At 50.0% G+C, this 13,112-nt stretch overlaps 1 protein-coding gene across 9 annotated transcripts in view; it reads right to left on the bottom strand.

Annotated features, from left to right (window-relative positions):
• ARHGEF4 (Rho guanine nucleotide exchange factor 4) overlaps positions 1 to 13,112 on the bottom strand; it is a 212,053-nt gene that overhangs the window by 76,514 nt on the left and 122,427 nt on the right. For 2 of the 9 annotated variants that reach the window (XM_045366852.3, XM_065525323.2), the window contains exon 1: positions 7,959 to 8,584. The exons of the other annotated variants lie outside the window; for them this stretch is intronic. In XM_045366852.3, coding sequence (XP_045222787.2) covers positions 7,959 to 8,361 — 403 coding nt within the window. In that variant the 5' untranslated portion in view covers positions 8,362 to 8,584. Of the gene's footprint in view, positions 1 to 7,958; positions 8,585 to 13,112 lie in introns of those variants that run through there. 9 annotated transcript variants of the gene reach the window in all.

Below are 13,112 nucleotides of genomic sequence, written 5' to 3'. Positions count from 1 at the left end.
GATATAATTATTTCATAGGTTCAGTAAGAATCTGTCTTCCTTGTTAACAGGATATTTATTAGAAACATTAGTTACACAACCGGAGGTCTTGCCTGGAATGACTTATTTGAGAATGATGTTCATTTAACTAAATATAATCAGACACTTTAAAAAAGCTAAGGTTGACTTTACGGAGCCAATGCTTATAAAGGCCTGTTGGAAAAACTAGCTTAGTACCTGGCTTATGGGGCCCCCCAGCCTTACAGATTTTAGTAAGGAAAGTCGCTTTCTGGCAGACCCAGGAACTTGGAAATATATTGGAAACGTCGAGGAGAGAGGAATTCACCAAAATGTAGGGGCACTGCAGTGATGTCTGGTGGGGGAGCTCTTGGCATGGCCGCCTCGCCTCAGATATATGATGTTTATAAACTGACTCTATACTGTTAAGATTTCAATCCTCCCAAAATTGATCTACAGATTCAACACAATCCATATCAAAACTCAAGAGGATATTTTATAGATACTGACAAGTTGATTCTTTTTTTTTTTTTTTTGAGACAGTCTCACACTGTTGCCCAGGCTGAAGCGTAATGGCGCAATCTCGGTTTACTGCAGCCTCTGCCTCCCAAGTTCAACCAATTCTCCTGCCTCAACCTCCTGAGTAGCTGGGATTACAGGCGCCCGCCACCATGCCCGGCTAATTTTTGTATTTTTAGTAGAGACGGGGTTTCACCACGTCAGTCAGGTTGGTCTCGAACTCCTGACTTCGTGATCTGCCTGCCTCAGCCTCCCAAAGTGCTGGGATTACAGGCACGAGCAACCACACCTGGCCGATATTGACAAGTTGGTTCTAAAATATATATGAAAAGGCAAAAAAGAGTAACTAAAACAATGTTAAAAAAAGAACAAAATTGGAGGACTCACATAACTGACTTAAAACTACAGTATGGAACAGAACAGAAATAGAAATAGACTGATACAAATATAGACTGTTGTTTTTTGACAAAGGTACAAAGGAAATTAATGGAGAAAAAAATAGTCTTGTTAACAAATGGTGCTACAAAAATTGGACATGCATATGCAAAAAAAATGAACCTTCACTCTTATCTTGAACCTTAAAAAATTAAAATAGATCATAGATCTAAGTATAAAATATAAAACTGTAAAACCTTCTAGAAGGAAACAAACATAAAAGAAAATCTCTGTGACCCCAAGTTAGGTAAAGAGTTCCGAGATGTAACACCAAAAGTATGTTTTATAAGACAGAGAGACGAAAAATTGGATTCCGTCAAAATTACAAACTTTTGTTCTGCAAAAGACGCCATTAGCGAGTAAAATACAAGCCACAGACTAGAACAAATATTTGCAAATCACATATCTAACAAAGTACTTGCACTCAGAATATATAAAGAACTCTCCAAATACAACAATAAGAAAACAAACAATCCAATAACAATTATGTGGGTCTGGATGCTCCAGCAAAGAAGATATGCATATGCCAAACACTCACACGAGAAGATGCTCAGCATTAGGAGTTGCCAGGAAAATGCAAATGAAAACCAAATGAGATACTACATACCTAATAGATGGCTTTTCTTATCTTTTTCTTTTTTGAGATAGAGTTTTGCTCTTGTTGCCCAGGCTGAAGTGCAATGATGCGATCTTGGCTCACTGCTACCTCCGCCTCCCGGGTTCAAGTGATTCTCCTGCCTCAGCCTGCCGAGTGGCTGGGATTACAGGTGTGTGCCACCATGCCTGGCTAATTTTTGTAGTTTTAGTAGAGACAGGATTTTACCATGTTGGCCAGGCTGGTCTCGAACGCCTGACCCAGGTGATCTCCACCTACTTCAGCCTCCCAAAATGCTGAGATTCCAGGCATGAGCCACCATGCCCAGCCTAGAATGGCTTTTGAAAAACCTGGCAATACTAAGTGTTGGTGAGAATATATATCAAGCGAAACTGTAAAATGGTAAAGCTACTTTGAAAGAGTTGACAGTTTCTTATACAGTCAAACATGCACTTAGGTATTTACCCAAGAAAATGAAAACTTATGTCCATACAAGACTCACACACTAATGTTCACAGCAGCTTTATTTGTAACACCCTAAAAGTAGGAACAATCTAAATATCCTTCAGCTAGTGAATGGTTGACAAACTGCGATACATCCATTTGCTGAAATACTATTCAGCAAACAAGAGGGAAAAACCTAAGGATAAATGTAACAACATGAGGATGAATTTCAAACGCAATACGTGACGTTAAAGAAGCCAGTCAAAGGGCAGCATGATATGGTTCCATTTTTATGGCATCATGGAAGAGGAAAATCCGTAGGGATGGAGTCTAGATCAGTGAGGCACTGGAGGTGGCAGAAGGAGTGGACCACAAAGGGCCGCACTCATGTTCTCGGGCAATAAAACCCTTCTATATTTTTATTATGGTGGGTAGTTACCTGCATGTATCTGTCAAACTCTAAGAATTGTACATCAAAAAGCATGCTTTTACTGTATATGACTTTAAAAATAAATACAGATGGCCTCTGACATAACGATAGTTTGACATATGATTTTTTTTTTGAGATGGGGTCTCACTGTGTTGCCCAGGCTGGAGTGCAGTGGCGCGATCTCGGCTCACTACAACCTCCGCCTCCCGGGTTCACACCATTCTCCTGCCTCAGCGTCCTGAATAGCTGGGACTACAGGTCCCCACTAGCATGCCTGGCTAATTGTTTTTGTATTTTTCGTAGAGATGGGGTTTCACCATGTTAGCCAGGATGGTCTTGCTCTCCTGACCTCGTGATCCGCCCACTTCAGCCTCCCAAAATGCTGGGATTACAGCATTTTGTGAGCCACTATGCCCAGCCGACATACGATTTTTTGACTTTATGATGGTGCAAAAGTGGTACAGATCAGTAAAAACTGTACTTCAAGTACCCATGCAACCATTCTGTTTTTCCACTTTTAGTACAGTATTACATGTGATATTCAACACTTTAGCATAAAATCAGCTTTGTGTCAGATGATTTTCCCAGCTGCAGGCTAATGTAAGTGTTGTGAGCACATTTAAGGTAGGCTGGGCTAAGCTATGATATTCAGCAGGTTAGGCATACTAATGCATTTTCTACTCACAATCATCTCTAAGAGGGGAGAGCAGGCAAGCAAGCAAAGTAGCCACAAAAACTTTCTGCTTAAAACCTCTCCACAGCTCCAACTATCACGGATAGTTCCTATTTCTTTTTTTTTTTTTTTTTGAGACAGAGACTTGCTCTGTGGCCCAGGCTAGAGTGCAATTGGCACAGTCTCGGCTCACTGCAAACTCTGCCTCCTGGGTTCAAACAATTCTCCTGCCTCAGCCTCCCAAGTAGCTGGGACTACAGGTGCATGCCACCACACCCGGCTAATTTTTGTATTTTTAATAGAGACGGGGTTTCAATATTTTGGCCGGGCTGGTCTCAAACTTCTGGCCTCGTGATCCGCCCGCCTTGGACTCCCAAAGTGCTGGGATTACAGGCGTGAGTCACTGCGCCTGGCCAATAGTTCGTATTTCTTAGCAGGGAGCTGCAGCCGGCCTGTCTCTAGCCTCACCTCTTGCAGTGCTCTTCGTTTCATACTACTTGCAATTGCTGCAGACCGAAAGCATCCAATGCAGTAGCCAGAACAGGGGCCCAGGGCACACAGGTTCCCTGCCTTCCTACATCCTTCTGCATTTGTTTATGTTAGTCCTGTCTCCCAAAGGCTTTTACCAAACTGTTCCTTACCAAGGCTAATTTGCAGGTCTTAGGCCTCAGGAAGCACCTCCTTCTGAATGGTTTCTCTGAACCATTTCCTTCCTGGCCTGCCCCTCATTATAGGTTGGGTCCTACTTTAAGCTTCCTCATCCGTGCAGTAAAGGCTTGGGGATGTTTAAACACTACAAATTCCAAAGGAAGAACTGGCCCTTGATCAGCTTCTAGGAGATCACCCTTAAGCCCTAGGAATATCCTGACTGATCAGAGTGACTTTGTGTATCTAGGGCCTTGGGCCATGCCTGATAATTCCCCCAACAATATGATTTATGGTCAGGGGTGGGTGGGGGGCTTGAACTATGCTGTATTAGTCTGACCTTTGGAGGGGCTAGAGACTGAGCAACTAAGGTCAGCCTCATGGGTGCTGCCTGCCTAAATGACTGACCTCCAATAAGAACCCTGAACACCAAGGCTTGGGGAACTTATCTGGTTGGCAATATTTCATAGGTGTCACATATTGAGGCAGACTGAATGAAGCATCGTCCACGTGATTCCACAGGAGGGGACACCTAGAAGCTGGTGCCTGGGATCTCCTGGCCTCTACTCTAAGTGCCGTTTGCCTTTGTTGACTTCAGTCTGTACCCTTACACTGGAATAACTCAGAACCTCTGGTATAACCATGTTTTTGAGCTTCAGTCAGCGCGCTTAGCACACATAATGGGGCATCACTGTCTGTCTCCCTGTGCTGTGATTTCTTTAAGGGCAAGAAATGTGTATGATTCATCTACCATCTCTAGAGCCTAGCACTGTGCCTGGAACACAACAGGTGTTAAATAAACGTCTGGCTGCAGGAGAGGCCTAGCCTGTGGATGCTCCTGAGCCGGATGCATGCTGCAGAGGCCTGGGGGCAGGGGGGATGTGGAAGCAGCATGGCTTCTCCACCAAGAAGGGATCCCATGACACTGACCATGGAAAAGCACGTGAACATGAAAACTGTCACCCCAGAAGCCCGAACTGGGAATTTGGCTTGTCAGATGACACATCCAGAACAGACACTGTGAAAGCTTCAGCTGAGTACCGGCAGTGTGGCAGCACGGCTGATGGGCTGGAGGCTCCAGGGTCCCGAGGGGAGATGAGAACAGCGGGGCAGAAAGAAGAGTCACGGAAATTCCACCCTGTCAGCTACATTTCGCGTTCGGATTCTGCCTCAAAGGGAAGTCCTCTCCACAACCAGATGAACGACATTTCCGTGGAAATGCCAACACAGAGCATTTAAAATTCAAGGAGTCTTTTGAAAGCAAGGCGAGTCTAGAGGTCCTGCCTGGATTCTCTGTCTACTGCTGTGCCCTGTGAGGAAGCTGCTACCCAGTCCCAAGCACTCACTTTTCAGATTCTTGCTGGGAACTCCAAAAATGTTTAGCGACAGGCCCCACTACAAAAATCACACAAAAATCAAGCTGTGCTAAGGATCCCTGACTGGGAACTCTTAATCTTCCTTAAGAGAGAAACGCAGTTTAGTTAAACACATGTGTCCTTTGTCTCAGTCGTTAGACTAGTCAAACAGAAACACGATGTGCCACCAATGGCGACTCAGTGGGGCACAGCCCCCAGATCAATACCCCTGACTAGAGTCATGGTATTTTAGAGGTAATTAGCAAAGAGGTCAGACCTTCACTTTTAATTTCTTTCCTTTGCAAATAGGAAAGCTGGCACCCAGGAAAAAGCCATGGTTGTTGAATGAAAACAGTAACATCAGCGAGCATGTGAGCAGTCAGGACTATTCCGACGCACCAGTCAGACCGGCACGCTACCCGTCCTCGCTGGCACAGACTGGTTGAAAACCCAGCAAAGGGTCCCATCACGTTATGCGCACCCGGGCCTGAAGCTCTGCTCAGACACAGCCTCACCAGGTAACTTTGGGTAAGTTACCACACCTCTGAGCCTGTTGCAAACCCACATTAGCAGGGAATACTGTGCCTGGCATGCAGGGAGTGCTCCAAAGGTAACTTCCCTTCCCTCCTCCCTTCAAGTTCTCCTCCTTTACCAGCCTTTTCCAACCAGATTTCCTCATCTGAACCACATATTCAAAGAGGATTATTTGAGTGCCTGTTTCCGCAATTCCTCCCAGGGACGGGAAATAGCTAGTGCCACTGTAGAAGAAGAGAGGCGAGTCTTAGGCACCACAGTTAATTCTGACCAGTAAAGAAGGACAGACAGCTTCACAGACTCAACCAGCTCTAAGGCATACACGGCAGTGTCTTTTCACACGTCGAGCATTGGTCACTGCAGATGCAGGTCCTACCAAACAAGGCAGGAAGTGGGGGCAGAGAAGATGAAGAGGTGACTTTAAATGTCTTCCTCACTGCCTCTGTGGCTGGTTACTCACCAGCACTCCCGGGGTAGTGTGCTGCCTATGGACCTAGAGATACCCAGAGCCTATCCTCAGTGGTGCAGTGTCTGCGAGGGGCACAACATTCATTTCCGGGTCTCACATCAACTCTGACGACTTCACGTTGTTTTAAACCCTGCCCTGCCATTGCCAGGCAGCCCTGCACCCCTCAAAGAGCAACCTCCTAGGCCTCAGCTTTTACCCTGTCCTCCTTCCCCACCCCCTGCCCCCAACTCTCTCTCTCTCTCTCCAGATCTTCATGCAAACATCGCTGTTATCTCTGAAAATCATCCAGGCTGCCTCTGTGTCCCTGGGCTGCCCTAATAAACCAGGGAGTCCCTGGATCTCAGGGCTGCCTAATAAACTAGGGTCTCTTCCATTTCCATCTGTCGCACTGGTGCACTTACCCTGGGACAGAAGGAAGGAAGGAGGAGGTGTCCCCAGGAGGACTGAGGCCTCTGGAAAGGAAGGAAAACCGTCTAAGGAAAGGGGCAGGAGTCCGCTGCCAGTTTGCTTCAGGCCCCACTTAGGATATAATCTAGCTTGGGGTTCCCAAAATGGGTTCTATTTAAGCTCCAGAGAGGAGGGAAAGGACAGTTTCAGGGGAACCGGGATGTGATGGAATCAGAGCTGCAGAACAATGGAAAATTCTCAGTTGGAGGAGACATCAACAGCTGGATTATTCAACTTTTCTGAATTTCATGTGTATGTTTTGGGAGAGGGCAGATGAGTCATGGAGTGCTCAATGCAGAGGTCTGCATGTCCTTCACTTTCCTCTTCCAAACTCGCTGACTGCAAAGTCCAAGCCCTGAATCTGTCATTCCAGGTGCTCTCAACCCATCCAGAGCCGACCTTGCTCTATGCCTCCCCAACAAGGCCTGTGCTCCACATTCTGCCATCCCTATGGCCCTCTGCTCGTCTGCCTTTGATGCTGTGACCCCGACCTCAGAGTCTCATTCCACACCTAAGTGAGGCCCTGTAGCTTTCACAGGGTGCACCTCCAGCCCCATGCAGAAGCATAGTGGGTGTATAACTCCCTCATTTTCAGGCAGCAACTGTCTCCCTTCACAAACCCCACTGCAAAAGCTACCATATTTGAGAATGTTCGCAAGAAGTGAAATATAAGGAATTCTGTCAGCAAATAACCAAGGGTAGGTGATCACCATTCATAAAACCACTCTTGACTTCCTTGCTCGATTAGTATTTAGGGACAAAATCTTCTCTCAACCAGTAACCCAAATTCGGCCCTCCAGGTAGATTCGGGAGCACTACAGGGAGCACACGGTCCCAGGGGACACCAGAGCAATGCCAGGTCTATAAAGCACAGTCTTGTTCAGAGGGCCCAGGACCAGCCCCCTCCGCTGGGAGCCGCAGCCCTGGGGTCAGGACCAAGCACACTCACAGCCAGGTGGCGCAATCCGTTCCACCCTCCGGCGGCGGCCCTCTTCCATCCTCCTGGCTTTACAGAGGCTAAGCAGCTGCCGTAGGGAAAGCCAGACAGATGCAATTGGTCAAGAACAGTTTGGGGAAAGGAACACAGCGCATCAGGCACCAAATTCTAGTCTCACCTTAATCACTCAGTTTCCCAGTTGACAATACGCCCTGGTATGGGGGCCAACAAGGTCCCGGCTGTAACAAGTGGCCCACCAGTAGACGTGGATCAGAGAGACAGGTAGGGGGAATCAGAAGGAAACCAGAAAAAGAAAAGGAAGAGCAGGGCGAAGCAATGGGAAGGAAGGGACCAGGAGATGGAAACGACAGGCAGAAAGTGAGGGAGGAGAAGAAAAAGCAGGAGGAGGGGAGGGTCGCAGGAGCACAGACCCGGGCGCGGGAGGGCGCGCGCGGCGCGGGGGCGGCGGCGCCCTTACCGGCGGTGGCCGAGCGCAGGCTCTCCAGGCTCCAGGAGCGGGACAGGGCGCCGCGCATGCCGCCGCGGCCGCCACACACCACTCCGCTGCTGTCCGAGTCGGAGCCCGGGGACAGCCCGGCGCTGCTGCTGCTGCTAGTGCCGAGATCGCCACTCGTCTGCCCGCTGGACTCGCTGGGGCATTGCTGCGCCCGCATGCAGGCGGGCCCGAGCTCCAGCCACAGGCTCGGGGGAGGCTGGGCCGGGGGCGGCGGGGCGGCGGCCGCGGGGCTGCCGAGGGACGGGACGCGCGAGCCGGGGCCGGGGTCGCCGTCGGAGGGCGAGGGGCGTGCGGGCGGCCGCGCGGCGTCCTCAGCCCCATCCTCGTCGCCGCGCGGCCGCCGCTCCGGGCCCGCTGACATCATGGGGCTCCGTTAAGGAGGCTCTCGGCTGGCCCCAGGCTCGGGCTCTGCGGCCGCGGCGGGGACCCTCGGCAGGCGTGGTGCGCCCGCGGCTGGGAGCGAGGCCAGACGCCCTCCGGGCAGGGCGCGGCGCTGCAGCTCGCTGCCCACTACTGGCCGCCCGGCCTGCGCGGAGCCGCGGCAGCGACCCCAGTGCGGGTCGCGGGCCCGGTCGGCACGCGCTCACGCAGGCGCGCACGCAGGACTGGAGCGGCTGCGGCGGGCGCGGGCGCGGGGCTCCGGGTCGCTCTCGGTGCCCGCAGGGCCGCGCCGCCGCCACCTGCGTCCGCAGCCTGTCAGGACAGGGCCATCCTGATGAGGCGACGCCCAGGCGCGTCGTGGCGGCGGTGGTGAGGACTGGTGGGCGCCCACTATTTCTTCGCAAGGATTCCAGCTCGGACCGTTGGCGGCGCGTCCCACGCCATCCCGGGCGAGGACGCAAGCAGGTGGCCCCGCTATCCCCGGGCAGACACCGGGCGGGCAGACGGGCAGCGCCAGAGGGGGAGCGCGCGGCCCAGACACGCCCCTCATCTCCGCTCAGCCACGCGCCCCGTGAGCGGGAACCACCTGCCGCCTGCGACCCTCCCAACAGCCCTGGCAGGAGCGCGCCCTTCCTGGGGCACACCCCGTGGTGATTAAGGGGCAGTGCGAAGTAGTCCATGCCAAACGATTTTAGAAAGCGTGTGGAAGAGTTCAGTGACTGGATTTTACAGTGCAAGAGTTCACACACAAAGATGGGGGCCATGAGGTGCAGGGCAAGGAGCCAGGAGTTACAGGTTTTTTCCCGAGTGTCTGTGCGAGGTGGAGGGTGGATAGGGAAGGGCATTACTATTTCATCTGCCCCTCCCAGACACACATAGGTTCTTGTAGGTTCTTAGAGTCCACCCAGAAGCTCCACACAAGGTGACAAGAAGTCAAAATATGAAATGCAAATGCAAATTGCAGGAGGTGAAGAACTGTGGGAGACTCGGTCTCCCTTTGGAGGTTGAGGGGCAGTCGTGATAGCGGCTAATCAGGGCTGCTGATGGCCTTCCCCTGACTGCCCACCCCCGCCATGTGCATCGCATCATAGTTCCCCCAAAGCCCTTGGGGGCGGGTTCTAATATAAGCAGCAGAGGTATTGAGAGGGAGAGGATGAAATGAGAGGTGCATGCGTTGCTCCAGCACACCAGCTAGTATAGGGTGGGTGTTAGAAAACTGGGCATTTGGTGCTCTGCCCTCCACTGGGGTCCGTTTCCTGTGGCCCATCTCCATCTGGAAGCTATATGTGCTCCAAGCTCTGTACCATAGGGGTTCTGCAGCTTCATAGACCCTGTCCCCTTCTCCTTGTGAGACCTCTAGTATCTTGTCTATCTTGAGTATATGAATATCCGACCTAACAACCCAGGGGCTGGGGCAGTAGGCCACCACAGGCCTATGTAGACTAGAAGCTCCGTACATGCTTAAGGTAATAACTGGTGTTGCTGGGTGTTTAACTGGATGGGAATTGGGAGGTGACTCAGATCATCACATCAAGGCCCCCTCCTCAGTTCCTCCAGCAAAGAGTACCTTTCCTGGTCACTTTATACCCAGCATGCAACCTTCCAGCCTCTGCTTCCATTCTTTTTTTTTGAAACGTTATCTCGTTCTGTCACCAGGCTGGAGTGCAGTGGTGCAATCTTGGCTCACTGCAACCTACGACTCCCTGGTTCAAGCGATTCTCCTGCCTCAGCCTCCCAAGTAGCTGGGATTACAGGCATGTGCCACCACGCCCAGCTAATATTTGTATTTTTAGTAGAGACGGGGCTTCACCAGGTTGGCCAGGATGGTCTTGATCTCCTGACCTTGTGATCCACCCGCCTCAGCCTCCCAAAGTGCTGGGATTACAGACGTGAGCCACTGCACCCAGCCTGCTTCCATTCCTTCTTGTCCTTGGGAAGAACAGTTCTCCCACTCCTCATTTCTCATGCAGGCTCTTCTGCATGGGGTCACCATCTGTGTCCTACAGCTGTCCTTCCAAAGTTGCAAGCTTAGCCCTGGTGGGTGGGGAGAAGTGCTAGGGCCACTGCCAGAGTCCACTACCCCTCCCAGGCTCTGCAAGTCTTGTGCGGTCTACTTCCAAAATAAATGTCCAAGTTGTCCATTTCTCTCTTACTCCACTGCTACCACCGCCATACTGTGCTTGGCGACAGTGTCAGTGTCACCCACTGAGCAGCCCAAGGGAGCCCTAAAATACACATAATCACATCTTGTTCCTCTCCTGCGTCAGTATCTTCAGAGGCTTCCCCTCACACTTAGTAAGACCTGGGGGATGCTGCATGTTCTGCCTGACTGACTTCTCCTCCTCCTTCTGTCCCTCTCTGTCCCCTGCTGCCTGCACTTCTGCTACAGCCGCCACCTTGCTGCTGCTCCTTCTCACCTCAGGGCCTGGCACTTACTGCCCCTTTCACCTGGGATGCTCTTGGCTTTTCATGGCTTGGCTCCTTCTTGGTCTTCAGATCTCAGTGAATGTCCCTCCTCAGTGAGGCTTCACTGATTCCTTCCGAGCACTTATTCTGTCTGTCAGTGGCTTGCTGCTTCTCCCCTGTCTGCTCCCTGCAGACCAGGTGTGCCGTGAGGGCAGAGGGGCCTTACCCACCACTGTGTCCAGGGAGTACAGTGCACCTGCTGCAGTCTCTGTGCTGGGCAAGCAGCCCCTGGAGGAACGGGGCGGGGGGGTGGGGCTGGACCCAACGGTCAGCTGGGAAGGAAAGGGAGGATTCTCGCTGTCTCGGGTCAGGACTTTTAGGGGCATGAGGTGTGCTGCTAAGTGGAAGGTGCCACGCCAGTGCAGAAAGATGGCTGTGGCCTGAGCATCAGCCTGTGTGAGCCACTGTGTCAGGCAGACAGCCGAGCCCCATGCTTTTACTGAGTCCATTTTCCTTTTTAATCTTCTGGAGACCTCAGTAAATCTCAATCAGGTCTCCTGCTCCTAGCTGTCCTGTGGGTAAGGCTAGAGTGTCCCCATTTGAACTCCAGTGTGAAAAGGGGATCCATGTTTCGTAAGACCCTGGGGGTGAGGACAGCTGAAATTAACACCATCAAAGGTGCTGGAGATCTCTGGGGATAAAGACTGGCACAGGGAGACTTAGCTGCCTTCACCAGGGGAAGATTCCATCCCCAGAAAGCTTACAGACCCACTTCTGGTACTATTAAAAGAGATGGGTGATCCCTTTACCATCACATGGTAGGTTTATAATCATAAATAATCATTTAGGTTCATTTACATACATTGTTCATATACAGTCATGTGTTGTTGAACAAGGATATGTTCTGAGAAATGTGTTAGGTGATTTTCTTGTGCGACCATCATAGAGCATAACTTACACAGCCTAAATGTACAGCCTACTGCACACCTAGGCTATCTGGTAGAGCCTATTGCTCCTAGGCTGCAAACCTGTACAGCAGGTTACTATACTGAATACTGTAGGGTGGTAACACAATGGTAAGTATTCTTGTAACTAAAAAATCAAAACATAGGAAAGGCACAGTAAACGTATGGTATAAAATATTAACATAGTAATGGTACACTTGTATAAGGGACTTAACGTGAATACAGCTTGCAGGACTGCAATTTGTTCTATAAAGTTTATAAAGTCTACATAGTGTACTTCACATTCACTCATCACCTAGTGATTTTTTTTAGCTCCATTGTAATCTTAGGGGACCACCATTGTATATGCAATCTGTAATTGACCAAAATGCTGTTATATGGCACATGACTGTATATATATAGTGTGTATATGTATGCAATGTGTGTGAGTATGTATATACGAATTAATAATGCAGTGTCTTTATCAGAAAGGTCAGCACAGAAGGTTCAGTGTTTTTTGAGGCTGGCTTGATGATGTGAAGGTGGTCAACGAAATTCTACTCTACATGTAAAAACAGAAACAGAATGGGATCAAAGCTTATCTAAGTCTACAGACAGCCTTCTTCCCTGTCTCTCCTAATTAACCCTGCACTTCAGTTTCCACGACAGTGCTGGATGGAAAGAAGCCCAAGGCCAGAGTGATGTGGGTTCAATCCTGGGTTCAGTTCTGTCTCTTACTAGTTGTGACCTTGGGCAAATTACTTAATCTTCCTGTGTCTTCTCTCCTCATCCACAAATAGGAATACTGACAACTACTTCTGCAGGATTATTGTGAGGATTAAGTGAATGATGTGTAGATAGGCAGCCGCACCTAGCAATGTCTGAAATATTAGCTGGCATTTATTAAGCATATACCAGATGTGAGGTACGTTGCATATACTATTTAATCTCTACAACTTTATCTAATAGCTTTTATTTTAGCCCCATTTTGCCACTGAAATTAACTGAGGCTCAGACTAATCCAAGGTTATACACCTGGGAAGTGGTGGAATTGGTTCCAGTGCTCGCCACTCATGCTTTGAACCACTGTGCAACCATTAATTCCCTTTCTCCCCACTCAGAGAATTCCCCAGACACTCTGTGTTGGAATACCATCAATGTCCTTGGCAAATAACACTATAAACCTTCTATAAGCAGCACATCATGCTAGCTGCTGGGGATATAAGAAGGAAGTTTAAGAAATGTATCTAGGCCGGCCGGGTGTGGTGGCTCATGCCTGTAACCCCAGCACTTTGGGAGGCTGCGGTGGGCGGATCACAAGGTCAGGAGGTGGAGACCATCCTGGCTAACACGGTGAAACCCTGTCTCTACTAAAAATACAAAA

The sequence above is a fragment of the Macaca fascicularis genome, chromosome 12, assembly GCF_037993035.2.
Source record: "Macaca fascicularis isolate 582-1 chromosome 12, T2T-MFA8v1.1".
Taxonomy (NCBI): Eukaryota; Metazoa; Chordata; class Mammalia; order Primates; family Cercopithecidae; genus Macaca; species Macaca fascicularis.
This window is presented reverse-complemented; position numbering and strand designations above follow the sequence as displayed.